The sequence below is a fragment of the Mus pahari genome, chromosome X (genome assembly GCF_900095145.1).
Source record: "Mus pahari chromosome X, PAHARI_EIJ_v1.1, whole genome shotgun sequence".
NCBI lineage: Eukaryota > Metazoa > Chordata > Mammalia > Rodentia > Muridae > Mus > Mus pahari.
Window position 1 is genome coordinate 85,028,499 of NC_034613.1, and position 19,314 is coordinate 85,047,812.

The following is a 19,314-nucleotide window of genomic DNA, read 5'->3' on the forward strand; positions in this document are numbered from 1 at the left end:
TCGAAGAATGATACAAGACTACAGAGTTTCCCTCCACCAATTATCTTCAAAGAGAAACTTTACAGAGCATTTCAAAGCTAATGACAGCGATGCTATATTTCTCTCTCTCTCTCTCTCTCTCTCTCTCTCTCTCTCTCTCTCTCTTTCGGCCAGGAGAATAAGAGAATTTTTCATTAACATTTTTTCTAGATTTTTGTATTGTTTGGGGACAGAGTCTTGCTACATAGTGCTGGTTGGACTGGAACTTACTATGTAACCCAGCCTGGCCTCCAGCTTGCAGCAATCCTCTAGCCTCTCTGGTACACCACACCTAGCTTTTAAACACCAGGATATTAATAAAATTGCATGCAATGGATTCAGGCATAAAAGACAAAGCACTATCATTTGTGAGAAAATTAATAGAACTGGTGGACAGTATACTGTATGAAATAAATCATGAACAGGAAAATGAATACAGCAAGTTCTTGTTTATCTGTGAAAGCTAAAAAGTTTACATCAAACTGAAGGAGGCAGAATACTAAATACTAGAGACTGAAGGGGGATGAGGGGAAGGAAAATGGAGGGAAATCAAATGATGGTCACCAAAATATAGACAAGGGCAATAAGTGCTGTTCTACAGTACATTAGGGTGACTAAAGTTCACAATGTAATTAGATATGTTATAAAGAACTCGAAGAAAGTACTTAGTGTCTACAAATATCAGACATTGTAAGACAATGAAACCGTTATTTGATCAGTGTATGTTGTATCTATGGAGTGAACTATCAAACTGTAGCCCATAAATAGAGTTACTACATGTTCATTAAAAAGAAAAAGTGAGCATTATGTTATTAACTCTTGCTTGGCTCATAAACACAGATACATGTCATGAGAAACCAGTGTGACGCAACTGATCAGAAAAGTTTCCAGAACAGTCAGAGGCTACTGGAGGTCCACACTTTACCAAGAAGAGTTAACTCCTTGAAGGACACACACACACACACACACACACACACACACACACACACACTTCGAAATTCTCCCTGGAAAGACAACCAAGCAAGCAAGTGCTGCCTTGCCCAGTGGGCAACTGAATGCTTTAATCAGCCAGATCTTGCTGGACTTGTTAGACCTGACCCAAAAGCAATAATTGCCTCAGAAATGGTGCCAGGCATAGGCTAGCTAGCACAAAGCTGCCTACTGCAATGGAAATCTCTATAATGGGGTGCTGCTATAAAACCATGCCAATTATCCCCCTACTGCCAAGGAAGCAGGAACTGATCCGAAGGCATATGGGTAAGAGGGAAGCAAAGGAATAGTCCTAAATCCCTCTCTCTTTGCAGCTACTTGTGATCTCTTTGAATGGATGCTGCCTGTCATGTGACAGTGACGGATCTGAAAGACTTGATTGAAATCACTGTTTGAAGTGGAGCAGATAAATTGTCGGTTGGCTAAGAGAGCAAATGAAAAACCAAGGCACAGGTAAGGCAAGGTACCTGAAAGGGGCTCCTAGGGTCTTGCAGCAAGGGGAAGTTTAGGACCCTGATAGGGGTGCTGGAAGTGCGGAAGCTCCATAAGGAGATGGTATGAGGAGATTGGGCTCAAGGAGCAGAAGACTGAGAGTGAAGGAAGGTCAGAGAGACCTGAGATAATCAAGCAACTGCAACAAGGTATACAGGTCAGAGACAAAGATGTCACAGATTCAAACAAAGCATGACAGCTGACTCCTAACACTGGGTGACCTAGAAGGAAAAATAATAATAATAAAGCCCTCAGAATCCCGGTTAGGGTTTACAGCTCAGACTGCTGCCTTGAGTAACTCTGAGCAAATGACTGGACTTCAATTTCATCATCAATAAAATGGGGACTTTTGTGAGCTCTGGGTTACTTTACCTGTGCAACAACATAATGTCCTCCCTGACTAACTCATGGGGCTGTGAGATGGTGGGTGAAACTCCTCCGCTGAACTGGAAAATATTATAAAGTAGGCTTTGTGCAGTGCTGGTGATAACATGCAGGGCCTCATGCATGCTAGGCTTGTACTCTACCACTGAACTACATCCCAACACCCTGATGTCTTCATTTTTATGAGTCACTGTTATGTGTGGCATCAGTATAGCTACAAGTCCATCTAAAGATATAACTGATTTCAACCAACCAATATATGTTAGTCCCCAAACATTTAACAGTTTGCACACTTGTGGAAATGCAAAAACAAACAAACAAACAAAAGTAAACCTGATACTGACTAGACATACTAAAGTTCACAAATCATTAGCTTCCCCATCTATGAACTGTAGGTAATAACACTTCCTTCACAGATTAAGTAAAAGAATGCATGTGAAATGAACTTATCAGGAAGAAGGACTTCACTGGGTAGGTAAGGAAGTGGGAGAGGATCTGGGAGGAGTTGGGGGCAAGAAAAAGAATATGTCAAAATACCCTGTATAAAATTCTCAAGGAGTAAATAAAAACATCACTTAAAGAAAAGACCTTGTATAGTATAAAGTATTTTGCAAATGGCAGTTTACACTCTGATCTACATCAAAATCCATATGCAGGACCACACACACACACACACACACACACACACACACAAACACACCCCCTTACCTTGTTACCCAAAACAAACATTGATATACTTAAACTCTAACTAGACTATGTTACAATTATTTATTCCACGTTTACAGATTGAGGGTGGTCAGTTAGAAAAGCTCTCTTGATCATCTATTACACCAGGTTCTGTCATACAAAAATCAACAACAAAAACAAAAACAAAAAGCAAAAAACAAAAAAAATCCCTACAGCTTTAATATCTTCAGATTCACTGAACCTTCCCCTACTCCATTCCAGGAGATCTGTAAAATGTGCGGTGTTATGCAGATATGCAGATATGCAGATGTGCAGGCCCACACTGGGGGGGGGTGCATTCTTGGCTAGAAACACTGAAGAGACTCTGACAAGGTGAAAATAATTCTGAAAGTAAAAATGCAGCTCAGCAAACAGCGCTTGGTGAAGAACAGACACTTCCGGTATGGACGGTCACACACAGAGCATAGCAATGGGACAAAGAGGAGGTTCAGTACTGAGTCTGTGCTTAACTGGCTCTGGCATATGTGTTGGCCTTCCCTTTCCTCGTTTGAAATATGCAAGAGTTTAGTGAAATATCACAAAGGCCCTTTGCACTCTATGAGTCTATTCTGGCAAGACACTGCCCATTGGTGAGAAACTAGGGAAAGGGGGCATGGGATGCAGGCCTGTAATAGCAGAAGGTTCATGAGTTGGAGTCATTAGTGAGTTACCCAGTAAGACACCATCAGAAAAGGAAGGCAGGGAAAGGGACAGGAAGGAGGGAGAACAAAGGGCAGGGGAGAGGAAGGAGTCAGGTGCAACGGCCCCTACATCCCAGCTATTCCAGATGCTACTCAGGTGAAAGGATCACTGGAGATCAGCCTGGGCAATATGCTGAGGTCCTCATTTCAAAAGAAAAAAAAGGAAAGAATGAAAGTGGTTAAACAACATCTGTTTTTTTCACAAAGGAAAGGCAAACAAAATGCCAAGAAACCCCAGCTTTCTCTCCCCTTCCTTTTACCAGGGAAACTGCAAGCCCTGGCTGAGCTGCCTGCCACTTAGCATACCACTCCCTCTTCTTTCCCATCTAGTACCAGTCACAACCATCCTGCAGAGCTCAGAAAGTCAGGCTTGCACTTCTGGAGATGGTCTTGCCAGATCAGCTGAATAGGAGATGGCCGTACTGGTGTTTCAAGGACAAGAGAAATTCAACATGTCAACTCTGCAGAGACTCGTCTTACAACTCTCCCGTTTCTGACTTATCTGTTCTAAAGAAACTTGTAAGGGGCAACTGCAAAGCTCTTCTACAGGACTGTTACTCACTGTCCTCTCCCATCTACCAATCAGGGATGAGTGAATTCAGCAGTAGTCTCCAGCTGTCCACAACCACGTGCATAGTACATATTTTTTCCACTCACAGAGAAAGGCATTTCCATGACAGCCTGGCTCTGGAAAGAGATTTGGAAGCTGAAGTGTGGCCCTCCTGCTTCTGGGTAGTCCTTAATGAAAACCTTTCACAAAAGAACGGCCTTTTGTGAAGTTCCTAATATGGTGTTGTACTGTTGGGCCTACTGCTGGCCACTTGTGAGAAATTCCATACTGCCCTAGGACAAAAATAATGTAGGGAGGGGAGAGAAATTTGTCACCCGTGAGTAATGCCACACATTTCCCAGTGTATACTCCCCGCTACTCAAAAAGCAGCTGTTTGCATTAAGTAGATAGATGACCAGAGAGGATGGGGGTTCCCTAGCACTGCCCAGCCAGCTGTTCCAGACTCCTAGAGAAGGGACAAAAAGGGCAGGTGTCACATCACGAGGCTATAGTAACATTCTTCTATAACAAGGAAACAAAACACCATCAGATGCTAATTAGGGTGAAGTGAGACTTGCTCAATGGGGAAAACACCTGATCTCAGTCATGATACAGGCAAAGAATAAAGGAGAACGTTCCACTAATACAGTAGCTCCCTTCCAACTGGTCATTCCAAACAAACACACTCCTGGCCCCAACAAAGGGCATCCAGACAGACTGAAGCAAGGTACCTGCTTCAGAGTCTGCAGAGCGTGCCTGAAATGGAAACCAGAGAATCCCATGCTAGTCCCAAATTGGGCTCTAGTTTCTGGTCACTGAAGGAGTAATTCTCTCTCTTGGCTTCCTTCCCCTGGATATACAGTCAATGCTACAGATGTGACTCTTTCACAAAAAAAAATACTTGCAAGTCTGATTCAAGGGAGAACTGAAGGCAGTTCTAAATTTAATAGAGAAGCACTCCTGTTTTTCCAAACACAGTGTCATTGTATATTTTACACACAGCTCAAAGATACTACTTATATAGCATAAAATTCACCCAATGTACAAATAGGTGGGTTTTAGTATACTCACAGAGCTGTACAACCACCATCATACTGTAATTAAGAAATGTTCACCACTCCAAACAAGATATTCCTCACCCATTGGCAATCACAATACATTTTAACCATCCAAATCTGACCAAACACTAGCCTGCTAATAGTCTAGTAGGTTGGCTTTCTGGATAGTAAAGGAATCATAAACAATATGTAGTCTTTTATAAATGGCTTTCTATTGTACACTTATTCAACTCTCAGTTCATGGACATTTAGGTTATTTTCCACTTTGGGTCATTATAGATATAAATTCGTGTGTGTGTGTGTGTGTGTGTCTGTGTGTGTGTCTGTGTGTCTGTGTGTCTGTATATGGAGTATATGTGTCTGTAGATACTGACAGATAAACAGATAACAGAATAGAATAGTTAATTTATGGGACAATTGCTTAGCCATTTTTGAAGAACTGACAAAGCCTAGCAGCTAAACTTTCCAAGTAGCTAAAATATGTTAGTTACCCAACAATAAATAGGGGGGAGGGGCAAATTCTCCAATAATGTTTTGTCTTGTTATTATAGCCACCCTAGTGAATAAGGTATGATATCTTATGGTGTTTTTTACTTGCATTTCCTCCAAAGAATGATTTTAAGCCAAGCTCCAGGGTGCAAAAGTAACATAGCAGTAGATTCTTTCCTTCCACTATGTGGGTTCCAGGGACAGAATGCAGGTCGTCTTGACAACAAACACCCTTTCCTACTGAGCCATCTCACGACTCTCAACTGCTCATACTTTTAATGTTTGTCTGTGTTTCCGTTTGTTACCATGTTTATTATTTGTTTGTTCTCTCTCTCTCTCTCTCTCTCTCTCTCTCTCTGTGTGTGTGTGTGTGTGCCTGAGTGCATACATGACAGCATGCACATGGTGGACAGAGGAATACTTATAGGACTCTGTTCACTCCTTTCCTAACATGGGTTCTGGAGATGGAAATCCAGTAGTCGAGCTTGGTGTTAAGTATCTCCACCTCTTGCCTGCACCTATTTTGTCTTTGTTGTCATCGGTGCTGTTGTTGTTCTTTTGTTTAAGATGATAGAATCTCAAATAACCTGGGAGCCTTGAATGAACTATGTGGCTGAGAATGGCCCTGAGCTCTTGACCCTCCAGCCTCAACCTCCCGAGTACAAGTGGGTACCACCGTCGTTGGCTACTTGCATCATTTCTAGTTGGATTCTTTTTCCTGTTGTTGTCGTCATAACAAATATATCCTTTTTAGCTCAGTGGTGGTGGCACACGCCTTTAATGCCAGCACTTGGGAGGCAGAGGCAGGTGGATCTCTGAATCTGAGGCCAGCCTGGTCAACATACAGAGTTCCAGGACAGCCTGGGCTATACAGAGAAACCCTGTCTCAGAAAAGTGAAAAAGAAAGAGAAAGAAAGACAGAAAGAATGAAAGCAGCATTGTCTTTTTAAAAAAAAAAATAGAAAACAGCTTTTCTTTCATACAATGTATTCTGATTATGTTCCCCACCCTCCTCCAACTCATCCCAGATCCTCCCACTTCTCCACCATCCCAAATCCACACCCTTCCTTTCTCTCATTAGAAAACAAAGTCATATAAAGAGAATAAGAAAATAAGATACAATAAAAACAAACCAGAAAAGAACAAAACAAAACAAACTGGGAAAAAAAGGAGCCAAAGAAAAAGCATAAGAAACACAAGCAGATGGTCACACACACACACACACACACACCTCCAAAATTACCATTGAATCTGCTTTGTGTTGGCCATCTACTGCTGGTCATTGGACTGGCTTTAACTGTGGTTTGTATGCCCAGTGATAATCCATCAAAGAAAACCATTTTTTTCTTTTTCAGTTATTAATTGGAAATAGTTTCTGGTTTAAGGACAGAGTATGTGTCTATTTCTCCTCCTTGCACTGGGATCCTATCTGGCTTAGCCTTGTGCATGCTGCCAGTCTCTGAGTTCATATGTGCATCAGACCTATTATCTAGAGGCCTTGTTTCCTCCATGTCTTCCATCTCAAATTAGATCTTTATCCTTTTTCGATGATATTTTTGGGGTGGGGTGGGAATCAAACCCAGGGCCTTGCTCATGCTAGGCAGGCCCTCTTACTGCTTTACTTTATTCATAGCTCTCAATGATGGTTTCTAAGTTTCAGAGTAAAGGTACTAACGTTTTAAATACATTTGTAATTAAGCCAGCAAGATGGCTTAGTGCATAATGGCACTTACTGTCAGGCCTAAAGACCTGAGTTCAGTCCCCAAGACACACATGGTAGAAGGCCAGACCTGACTCCCACATCTTGTCCTCTGACTTCTATGTGCATGCACACACATAAACATGTAAATTAATGAATGTCACTTGTTTTTTTTTTTTTTTTACATTTTCATTTATAAAGCTTTTATTCTTTTGGTGCTATTGTAAATGTTTTTTTCTTAACTCAAATTCAGATCAGTCAACGTAGAGAAATGCAGTTGATTTTTTTATACTGAATGTATGTCCTAAAACCCTGCAATACTTACTAACTTGAATAATCATCTGCAAATTCCCTAGACTTTTCTACACCCCAGTAGTTCTCAATCTGTGCTGGAGACCCCTTTGGGGTTGAATGACCCTTCCACAGGGGTCACTTAAGACCATCAGAAAACACAGATACTTACGATTCTTAACAGTAGCAAAATGACAGTTATGAAGTAGCAATGAAAATAATGTTATGGTTGGGGATCACCACAACATGAGGAACTGTATTAAAGGGTTGCTGCATTATGAAGGTTGAGAACCGCTGCTCTACACAGAATCATGTCCTATGATGAAACAGATAGCTTTAGCACTTCTTCCATCTGCGTTCTTATTTACTTTTCCTGCCCCACTGCCCTGTCTAATTAGAATAATGATATGGCATATCATACAGGTTGGAACTCCCAATTATTGCTTTCATGTTTTGGATCAAGTGCTTCCTTGCCCTGACTAACACAGAATTCTCAGGTAGCTGTGGTGTTAACACCCTGTAAGTAGTGCTGTTCTCAGCAAGCCAACTATGCCAGGGGCAGTCTAAAGCAGCCCCAAGAAGGAACCTTTTCTAGTGGACTGCCTTCAAAGGTAAGTAAACATGGCAAGGCTCTGGGTATGAGACTTTCTGAGGAGCCAAAATCCTGCTTTACCCCCTAAGATGCTGCAAGGCTGCAACTGTTAGTAAGCTTTCATTTTCTACACTATACCAAATCTAAGAAGGAGGAGCAATGTGGGCTACAACACAGCTGTTAGAGAGATCCCGCAGCTTTTCTTCAACAAACCACCACAATTATTTTTGCCTTTAATAAATATCTATGGTTCTGAAATTTTTATTTGACCTTGTCTGTGCAAGGATGGTGTCTATTTGCTTTTAGACAGTGTCTACAGTCCATCCAGGGGCGATTTTTTTTTTTGATAAGCTAGGATCTTACCATGTAGCCTAAGTTGGCCTCAAACTTAATAGTCCCCAAGTGCTGAGATTACAAGCATACACCTTGATGCCTAGTCTCAATCATATATAATACTGAAGAAAGCTTGTCCCAAAGAGACCAATGCCTTCCTATAATAGAATCCACTCCTACAGAAGAAGAAATTGAAAGAAGTACTGAAATAAAGTCCTCTTTTAAAGGACAAACTATTGGCACTGCTTGCCTCTAGGGTGAAAAAATAGGGAAGTACAACTCAGAAGGAGGAAAAGAAGGGCATGGTGGCACGTGGTATGGTACCATGGGTCTGCAATCTCAACACTTTAGAAACTGAAGCAAGAGAACCAGAAGTCACAGGCCAGGAATTATAGAGATGGCTCTGTTATTGAAGTGCCAGTCACACAAGCCTGAGGACCTGAGTTTGGATCCCTGGCACTCGCATCTGGGGGGACAGGGACAGAAGGATTCCTCAAAGTCATTAGCTAGACAGCCTATCGAAATCGGTGAAGATCAAGTCCAGTGGAAGACCCTATCTCAAAAACCAAGGTGGGGGCCAGTGAGACAGCTCAGTGAATAAACGCACGAGCTGCCAGGAGTGACGATCTGAGTTCACTCCTCAGGCCCCAACTGGTAGAAGGAGCAAATGGAGTCCTGAAATTGTCCTCTGATATTCTCATGTGCACTATGGGCTGCTCATGCTCATACACAGTCACACATACACACCAAATAAGTTAAAATGTAATAATTTTAAAAATAAGGTCGATATGTACACAAACAAGTGCACAACACATGTGCACACGCACACACATACACACACCAAAGAGCAAAAGACAAAATATTTTAAAAGTTAACAGTCAGCCTGGTCTACATAGGATGTCATTGTCTCTAAACACCAAAAAGGAAAAAAAAAAAGAATTACTAATGGCTCGCTCATTACCATGGCTGTTACCAACGTGGTGACTTGGGTACTCTTTCTCTTCGTTCCTGCTTCTTCTTGCCAATAGATAATACATTGTCACAGTCAAGTTCCTTTTTCTTACCCCACAAATCTGAACCTCAAAAGATATGACAGACTATATTTCACCCTGAACTTCCTCTTTGTACTCCTTCTCAAAACTGCAACAAGATAAAGAGATGACTAGATATCTAGTGGGTGCTCCAAGAGAGCACAGTCTATAGCAGCCTTATTCACCACTATAGCCCTAGTCTCCAGGGCAGTCCTGGTACACAATAGGTGATTAGTAAATCTTTTTTGAATTAAATTGAATTGCCTTTAAACTGCCCAAGGTCTAGGACTTGATGTAAGCCTCAGAAGGATCCCCCGACTGACTAGAAAAAATTAAAATCAGCTTGAGATTTCCAGGAGACACCCCTGGAAAACTTTGTATCTTTCCAGATCCTCGTGAGCTTTTAGGAAAATTCTGTGGTGCTGATTAGAGGAACAGATGCCAGATTAAACAAATGGTTTGGGCTATGTTGGAAAATAATTTTCCTTCACCATCCTAAAGCCCGACTGGAAAACTTTCCTTAATAGGCAAGTCATCAAGCTAAAATCATTAGCACCCTATGGCAGCACTATTCCCCCAACCCTGATAACATCATCTCTCATAAATTGTCCCATTTTGCCATCCTAGTTCCCACAGTACCTCAGTCTACTCTGCAATGTAAGTCTTCCAAAGGCGTCCAAGGCACACGGTAATATAGCTGCATTAAATCCCACTCAGTGCGGCTTCCCAGCTACTAAAAGCAGTCCCACATCACACAACGGTAAACTGACCAATTTACTCTGGGGGGTCTAAAACATCTCCGTGTGCTCAATGGCACTGAGCATGACAGGTGTACTTCTGACTAAGAACATACATCACACACCCCTGTGTATCAAAGCACTACACCCACCTCCCCAGAGGCTTCCTTATCATGGTTATTCTGGGCAGAACTGAGACAAGTTCACAGTCAAACAGGCCAGTGTGATTCAAGTTGTCTATCCATGACAGATGCATTAGTTTTGTTTTTTCTATGGCCCTACTTTCTTCGAGTCAAGATGTATTTGCTTGATTTTGACAGAATCACTAAATACCTAGCGACGGTAATCAGAAAAAAAAAAAAAAAAAGAACACTAATCCCACAAGGAACCTTCCCAAGGAAGCAATACATAGATAGGCACCAAAGCTGCTAAATCATAAACTGAAAAGATGCCCAAAGGTGACCTTAAACTGTAAAAAAAAAAAAAAAAAAAAAAAAAAAAAAAAAAAAAAGCTTGTCTTTAAATGTATATGAAAAAAAAAAACAGTAACTCAGTAACTAACTCTCAAAACAAAAGAAAAGCGTAGATGCATAGACTGTGAGAACGAACTTTTCTTTTAAAATATTAAGGCTACAATATCAAATTACAAAAATTACACTACAATCACTTTACAGACTTCATGCACATTTTTGTTACAGAATGCATCTGTGATGGTCAGTGTTAACTGTCAACTTGATGGAATCTAGAATCCCTGGGAAATGGGCTTCTGGCATGCCAGTGATGAGTTATCTTGATTCCATTAACTGATTCAGAAAGATTCCTCTTAATTGTAGGCAGAAGCATCCGTGGGCAGGGGATCTGGAACTGTACAGCTGGAGACAAGCCTTCATCGCTCTCTGTTTCTGACTATGAATGCAATGTGACCTGTTGCTTCAAGGTCCCAATGCCTTCACTTCCCCGACATGATGGACTGTGCCATAGCTGGAAGGAACTCATGCTCCCTTAAGCTAATTTGGTCACCATATTTTATCACAGCAATATGAAAGGATTGACACAGCATCTTTGAATTTGTTTCTTGAACATGGTCTCGTGTAACCTAGGGTGGCTGCAAATTATGCATAGCCAAGGATGCCCTTGAGTTCTTTATATGCCTGCCTCCACCTCACTAGAACCACCCCAGGCTAGATTCATTCATTTATGTATGGTTTTTCTAAGACAGGGACTCATGGATCACATGCTAGACTCAAACTCACTTATGTAGCTGAGGATGACCTTGAATTCCTGATCCTCATGCCACCAACTTCTGAGTGTTGGGATGGCAGGTATAAGCAACCATATCCAGCTATTTTGGATCCTTTAAAACATTACTTCAATTAATCCAAAGCAACATATGCATGGCGGTTATGTGTGTTTTCTGGCATCTGTTTTATACATATATGCTACTAGTCTTAGTTTTGAAACACTAAATTTTGTTTTATTTTTGTTTACTGTCATGTACACTAAATTTTTTTGAAAATTGATGTACATATGAATTTCATAATTAACCTAATCATTCTTTCTGAAATCATTAAACTATAGAACATAATGGAGTTTTAGAAGTAGAATCAACATAGCTATATAGAAGCCCTACTCCTTTCCCCATGTTTATTGACACAAAACCGAATCATACCCAAGTATCTGGGTTCTTTGTCTAGGATCCTTTGCCATTATACTGTAATCCTCCCTCTGCTAAATCAGTTACTAGTCCTTGAAAACCGTTCTCCCTGAAGAAGGTCATGCTCCATTTCCCTAACATATAAGAGGCCAAGATTTTTCTGGCTAATAAATCTAGACTACAATCCATTCAATCCAGCCTATAAAGAACATCATGCTGGAGACATAGCTTAGTGGCAGAGCAATTCTCTAGCATGTGTGAGGCCCTAGGTTCAATTTGTAACACTGGACAAAAGAGAAAGAAAAGCATTTTCTTTAGTTAAAGACAGTGTATGTGGGTATTAGGGCATATACCTATAATCCCAGAATATAGGAAGATTGCTACAAGTTCAAGGCCAGCATGGGTTATATAGCAAGACTCTGTCACACCAAAATAGAAGGAAAAAAAACACCAGAAAAATGAACATTTAAAAATAATTAACTAAGGGTGTAATAGGGTCTTTTGAAGGTGGAGTGACTATTAGATTTCCGTCTAGACGCTGTAGCCCTATTAACCCACTTCTAGCCTTTGAGCCTGGGATCCTTGAATCCACAGCAGACATAATTTATTGCATAGCAAATAAAAGTATTTACTAGCAAATGTGAGATGTGACATTGCAATCTACCAATAATTCCATTTGCTCCATTGTCGCAATTGTACACTTAATTGAGATGGCTTCACCAATGGTCTGCAAACTGCAGCTTGTAAAACAAGCCCCGCTTACTATTTTTATATGTCATCCTCCCCTGGCAGCACTAAAAATTGTTTTCATATTTCTAGGGAAGTTCTCTTTTGATATGTTGTTTTAGACACAGGATCTCCGGGTTACAACCCAGGATGCCCTACAATCCACCGTGTCCCAGGTTTGCTTTGAACTCTCCATTTTCCTGCCCATACCTCCTGAGTGCCAGGTTAGAGGCACATGCCACCACTACCTACATTTGTAATGCCTGAGAACACTCTAAGGAATAAAGTACCCTGACATGTGAAAGGGGGTTGAAAAATCACAGTTCAATGTTAATGAGGTTTCCCAGAATGCTTGGTTCACTGACTCTTGCTCTACAGCTGCTTTTACAGAACATGGGAGTAGTGAGTGAATGCATGGCCTTGAAACCTAAACTGTGCATAATATGATACTTTACAAGCAAGGTTTATTGATGCTGAGCTATATATAAGAAATATAGACAGGGATGGTGATGCAGGCCTATTATTCCAGCACTCAGGAGGCTGAGGTGGGAGAATTTGGAGCCTAAACTCTGCCTGGGCTACACAGATCATCTCTAAAATTGGGTGTGTTTGTTCACGCCTGTATGCCCAGCACTCAGGAAACCGAAGCAGGAAGATTGTAAAGTTTGAAGTCAGCCTGGGCTACTTAGCATGTTCCAGGTAAGCCTGGGCTACAGAACAAGATCCTGTCTTGAGAGAGAGAGGGAGGGGGGGCAAAGAATATTAATGTCACAAATCCAGTGGAGTTGGTGGCACGCCCTGTAACCACGGCCCTGGAGACACTTACAAAGAAAGATAATGAAGACAAAGCCAGCCTGGGATACATAGTAGATTCAATGTTAACCTGAGGTGAGTTACATACTGAGACCATGTCTAAAAATAAAAAGTCACAAACACTCGTGTGGTTGTGTGAGAGTGCTAACTCCTTACTCTTGATAATCTCTCCGTGAATCTTCCTAAAAGAAAGCTAAAAAACAAACAAACTATGCTCCCACCTAGCAAAAACTTTCTTTTGACATAGGCTGTCCATAAAGTATAACATCTAAAAAGAATTTTTAATTAAGGAATCACTGGTATACAAAAAGAGCTTAGTAACTCAAAGTGCTGCTAATTCTGGCAAGCTCCACAGTTATTTTCTCCTTTGCTTCCTCTGTCTTCCCCCAAGAAACGAGCTCTCTTGCTAATGTCACATCCAGTCATGTCCACCACCCACCTCTAAAGCTCTGAACTTTAATACCTTATGAAGCAGTAATCTCTCCTGTCCACATCTCCCCTACTAGTCTTGGAACTTCTTAAGGTCAATATCCATCTGTGAGTCATTCTGTGTACACAACAGCCATGTGAACAAAGATCAGAACATAGTATATGCACAGGTATTCACTGAATTAATGGCATGTGGTTCATGAGCTATATATAGTCTGCATTAAGTGTCTTGGGTTTCTGGGGGCTATAAGCAATGAGTCATATCATTTACACTGAACAATGCCTAGAGGAAATATTCAGTAACATCAAAAGACTAAAACTCTTAACATGAAAAACACAAAAATAAAAAAAGGAAGAGGCATGAGGATATAGATTAGAGGGAAGGCTTGCCCAGCATGCATAAGGAACCTGTATTCTACAGTCAGCACATATGCATGCACATATTACCACACACACACACACACACACACACACACACACTCGCACACGCTCGCACAAAGAGAGAGAGATACAGAGAGAAAGAGAGGATGCCAGTAAAGGCCCACAGAAAAGCAGGCAAAGCTATTGTATTCTGTCACACTTATGGTGCTTTATTCTCTATTAATTTAAGTTATCATTGTCATATGCTCAAAAATTATAAATACATCACATTTGGTGGGTATCAAGCACCTCTGAGCACTGACTTAAATGAACCTAATTATTTGTCCTAAGTTTGCTTTCTGATGCTGTGATAAAACATTGGCCAGAGCAAGTTGAGGAGGAAAGACTACTTCTGCTTGCAACTCCCAGGTCACAATTCACCACTGAGGGCACAATTCACCACTGAGGGCAGGAACTCAAGACAGAAACCTGGAGGCAGGCACTGAAGCAAAGGATAATGAAGGCTGCTTTTTTTTTTTCCTCCACCAGTACCAACCACCCAGAAGCTGGGGTCTCCTATGTATCAATCAAGAAAATATTGCCACAGACCTGCCTACACACAATCTAGTGGAGGCAATATCTCAATTTGTTTTCCCTCTTCCCACACAATTTTTGCTGTGTCAAGTTGACAAAAAGAAGAAGAAGAAAGGAAAGGAAAGGAAAGGAAAGGAAAGGAAAGGAAAGGAAAGGAAAGGAAAAGAAAAGAAAAGAAAAGAAAAGAAAAGAAAAGAAAAGAAAAGAAAAGAAAAGAAAAGAAAAAGAACGAACCAGCACAGTGTTCAAACAGGACAACATTTAATGCACTAATGGACACACATGTTTATTGCTTAGAGCCTTATCTAGAGCTCTATGCAAAAGCACAGTGGGACAAAGTATTGGCATCAGGTCTCACCTGGGTTAACAACTTCAAGGGAAATCACTGAGTGTTGCAGCTCAGTGTGCCATATCTCAGGTTTTGCAGGAATGCTAGCCATTTGATTTCACACCCAAATTAGATGTCAATCATTGCCCTGCCTTTTATTGCCAGGTTCCAGATCCTAAGATGGATCCATGAGCATGAATACAAATCTTATTGCTGAAGTGTGCCCAAGTGAGTGAACGTTTCCAGCCAGGCAACAAGGAAAAAGGCTGTTTCCAACTACTTCTACTTATGTATTTCCTTTCTGAACCATACTGAAATTATACATTCATCAACAGACGTGTTAGTAACCAAAAGATATACGATCAACAACGTACTTGTTTTAGTCGTTTCCATTTTACAAAATTCTTTTAGAATTAATTCTCTTGAGCTTCACAATGACCCTGTGAGGTATAATTACCACCATTAATATAGCAATTTTTTAAATTCCAGTACCGTGGATGGAATATGAGCAAACATTCTACCACTTGCCCAGCCCACCACCAATTTCATACTATACAAATCTATTATTATATATTACAATTAAAGCTACCAGTGTTTACCAAATTGGAACAGTTTAACATTTCTCTTTCAAAGAATTTTTTTCTTAATTTTTGAATTACATTTCATGGTTGAAATGGTTTGTGCCAGATCTCAAAATGGGGAAGCCATGACTGGAATCCAGGTCTTTAAATCCAATCCCAGTTTGATGATTTCTTCTTTCCTTCTCTCAGGAGGAGCACACCCATGTTTTGTACCCACCCTACCTGCCCTGAAAAAAGTCACAGTGTAAAGAAACAGAATGTGAGGGACAAATATTACTGTGGTAAAATTAGTAGGAAACATTCCATCTTTACCTCTAGCTACTCACGTGTTTAGAATCTGTGTAGCTTAAAGAAATGCAATGAGGCAAGGGTTAGTCATGGGGATTTTAATACCTCCCCATCCTATTATGAGATACATTGACCCTGAAATAAAATAAAAAAAAAAAAACGCCACAAATTTCAAAGAACCCCCTATCCCAGAAGAGCTGTCAAACTTGCAGCCCATGTTCAAAGGTTTGAGCCTGGTTGCTACCTCTTTCCACTTGTAGTCTCGGAAAACAGAGAAAGAAGACAGCCCACTACTTGCCTCTTAATTCAAAAAACCTTTGCTCCTCCAGCATGCTTGTAAAATAGCACTTGGGAAGTGGAGACAGAAAGAGCAGCAGTTCAAGGCTAGGCCCATTTCACATTTTCACATTTTCACATTTTGGAGACCCTGTCTCCAAAAACCAAGACCTGTATATATAGTTAGCATATGCAAAGACCTGAATTAAGTCCCCATTACTTGGGGGGGGGGGCGCATGCATTTTGCCTTCCCCAAAAAATGTTTTATTGAACTGAATGTTTTCTTATACCACTTAATCACCTGGATATGACTTAGCTGACCATTGTAAGCATAATTTCACCTTACCATCCATTATCACAGAACCACCCCCTAACTAAATAGCACGTTCATAATGAGCTCTCTTTGCTGGCGAATACTATGAGCAGTTTGCAGTTAGAAGGGATCCACAACCCAAACAGTTGCCCCTTTCCGTTCTGTTTCTACTTCTGTGACACAACCTCCAGATCCTCAACCTCTCAATGAACCCTATTAAGAGGAGACACACCCAAAAACCTAGCCTACAAGTCTGCAAGGATCAGCATTTTAAATAGCCCATCTTCGAGGTGCTAGTGTAAGTGTACTCTTGACCAGGTGGCAAGACAACAAATCATTAAATGATCCAACTCAATTGAAGAACTCGAAGGAACTTGGACGGTTTATGGATTCTGACCAAAAGTGGCCAGACAACAGCAACTTAGACAACCACGAACTAGAACTGTCCCATGAGGAGTACTGGCTCGAATTCTAAGTCTCCCTCCACTCTTGCTTGGCTGTAGCAGTCTGGTACAAGGGACCACACACCTAGACTTGGGATGAGGTGAGGGTAAATCCACTCAAAACAAAGTTCAAAACAGACAGAGGCTCCTTCACAGTGTGACTTTGCCTTTCACAATTATCTTTCATTTCAGCCAGGGAGAGAAATCTTAATTAATCCTAGCTCTACTTAATCGTTACCCTCCATTCTTCTGCATACATATTTTGGCACAGAGGGTTGGCTTGCTCATTTCTTGCTTTCTCATTGGGGATGTTCACTATTCTTTTTCTTTGAGCCTCCTGACAACTAGCAGAAATAAAAACATTCACACAGAAGGGGAAAACAGTCCCACGAGTGAGGAAGCTCTGACTACGGAAAAAGCAAAGCTAGGTAAAGTCCTTTCTGGGCTGCAGCCCCACACCCTAGGCCCTACATTTCATACCCAGGGGATGGGCCCTCTGGACCATGAACTAGACAGGTCTTTGTTCCATGCTGAAGCAGAATTCAGTGGTATGTAAAGCCAATCAATAATCCTTAGAAAAATGATTGGGGAAGGGTACATTTTTACTGCCCCACACTTTTCTTCAATAACTGGAGCCTAGGACAAAAAATCATTATACTGGAGCTTTTAGCCTTACATTCCCAATTCTTTTAGGGGTGGTGGGGTAGTTCCTTGGTAAGCATGGAAGTCAGCTTGCACTGCACAGGAGTGTTACCCATGTCTGACAGGTTGGGCAGGCTGTCTCAATAAGACTCTACTAAGAAAGAGTGAATCCAAAGCTAGAGGGTCTCTGTCCCAACTACAGATTAAGTCTTACAAGGTCAGAGCCACCAAAGGGAAAGGCCCAGAGTTCTACTTGTCTTCACCACTTTCCACTTCTACAGACCCCTCTGTCAAATGTTCAAAAACCCATCAGACTCAGAGATCTGGGTTGAGAGTCACTGCAGATCTTCCTAGCCACCCCCTCCCCCAGCCTGCCATGGTATGGAAAGGTTTAAAGGCCAGAACCACCTACTCAGACAAACAGCTCATGGAAGCCTTCCACTTACTTCTCATAGCGCTGATAAGCGCGCTGCCGTCTTTGATCACGTCTTTGATGAATTTATTGGTCCTCTCCAACTCCTGTTCATAACACTTGAGCCTCTCGCGGAAATCGGGGCTGTCGAGGTAGCAGTCGCTAAACTCCAGCGGGGGATGCCCCATGATTAGGATAGCGGAGGGACTAGGGATTAGAGACAAAGAGCGAGAGCATCAGTGGCATAATCAGCAGAATAGACCCAGTGGCTTGTGTTCAGGAGCCACTTCTGGCGACTCTTAGCCCCACTCCCTTTGGAAGGCAGGTACCTGTTCCAATGAAACTCTTGGGAGCGCCTGCTGGTGTGTAGCTGGAGCGTAGTCCGATGGTGGTTGCGGGTGACCAGGAGTGCTTACCAACGCCTTCTGACGCCGGCAGGGTGCAGCCTAGGGAGCAGCACGCCCCCTGGTCATCGTCTCCCCAAAGCACAACGCTGTGTCCCGGGCGTCCCAGGGTAGAGGCGGGGAGAGCGCGGGCGCAGGGGCCGCCTCTTTGCGCTCCCAAGCCAGCCGAGGTTTCCTTCCCCGGCTCCCCAAGAGAGGCAGACTACGCCTCCCCTCCCCCTTCTTAAAGCCAATGCCACCTTTTCACGCTGGCCGAGCCCTAACCCCAAGACCGAACGAGAGCACGGGCTCCCTTCGGATGTCTTCCTCGGGTCTTCAGGGCTCGTCGCCCACAACTCGGCAGCTGCAGAGACCGCCTACTGGTTCCCGGGAGCCATCGTGAAGTGAGGTTTGGCACTTAGAGAGTTAAGCCCAGCGGCAAGGAAACGTTGCTTTCCTCCAACAACACGGCAGCAGGCAGCGGGAAGAGGAGGGCGACAACGCTACGCACAATAGCTGTGGTAGCCCGGCGCTTCCCTACGGAAACTGGGGAGCAGTCAGCTCCCTAGGACTCCATCTGGAAAGCGTGGCGGCCTGGGATATGTAGTCTTTCTGTTCGCTCGTCCCATGACTCCACCCTGCGGTCTCCCACCAACCCTCCAGGGTGGCCACTCTCCTAGTTCTACTTCCCTAAGCCTGCCCCAGGCACAACAATCCTAGAGAGGCAGGTGTTCCGCCCTGGCCCCCCGAGGGTGCGTGCAAAGTTTCCATAAATGTAGCAAAATCCAAAAGGATGGATGATGGGAGGCTGTCTCTCACCGGTGTTCAGTTGGACAGTCCTCTTTTTTTCTTTCCTCTTTCACCCTTCCTCTGACCCACCAACTGTTTTCCTCCTTTTCCTGTGTCTCCTAGTACAAGACACTAATTCTCATGGGGTTTGGTGCCTACTGTAGGATCTCTGCTAGGCCCAGAAACCCCTGC

General features: G+C 42.4%; 1 protein-coding gene across 1 annotated transcript in view; it reads right to left on the reverse strand.

The window, feature by feature from the left end:
• Ophn1 (oligophrenin 1) overlaps window positions 1-18,911 on the reverse strand; it is a 312,287-nt gene extending 293,376 nt beyond the window's left edge. The window contains exons 1-2 of the mRNA XM_021187452.2: window positions 18,280-18,911; window positions 17,985-18,157 (exon numbers count right to left, since the gene is read on the reverse strand). Of these exons, the coding sequence (XP_021043111.1) occupies window positions 17,985-18,138 (154 nt within the window). The 5' untranslated portion in view covers window positions 18,139-18,157; window positions 18,280-18,911. The remainder of the gene's footprint in view (window positions 1-17,984; window positions 18,158-18,279) is intronic.
• Between the last annotated feature and the right edge of the window lie 403 nt (window positions 18,912-19,314).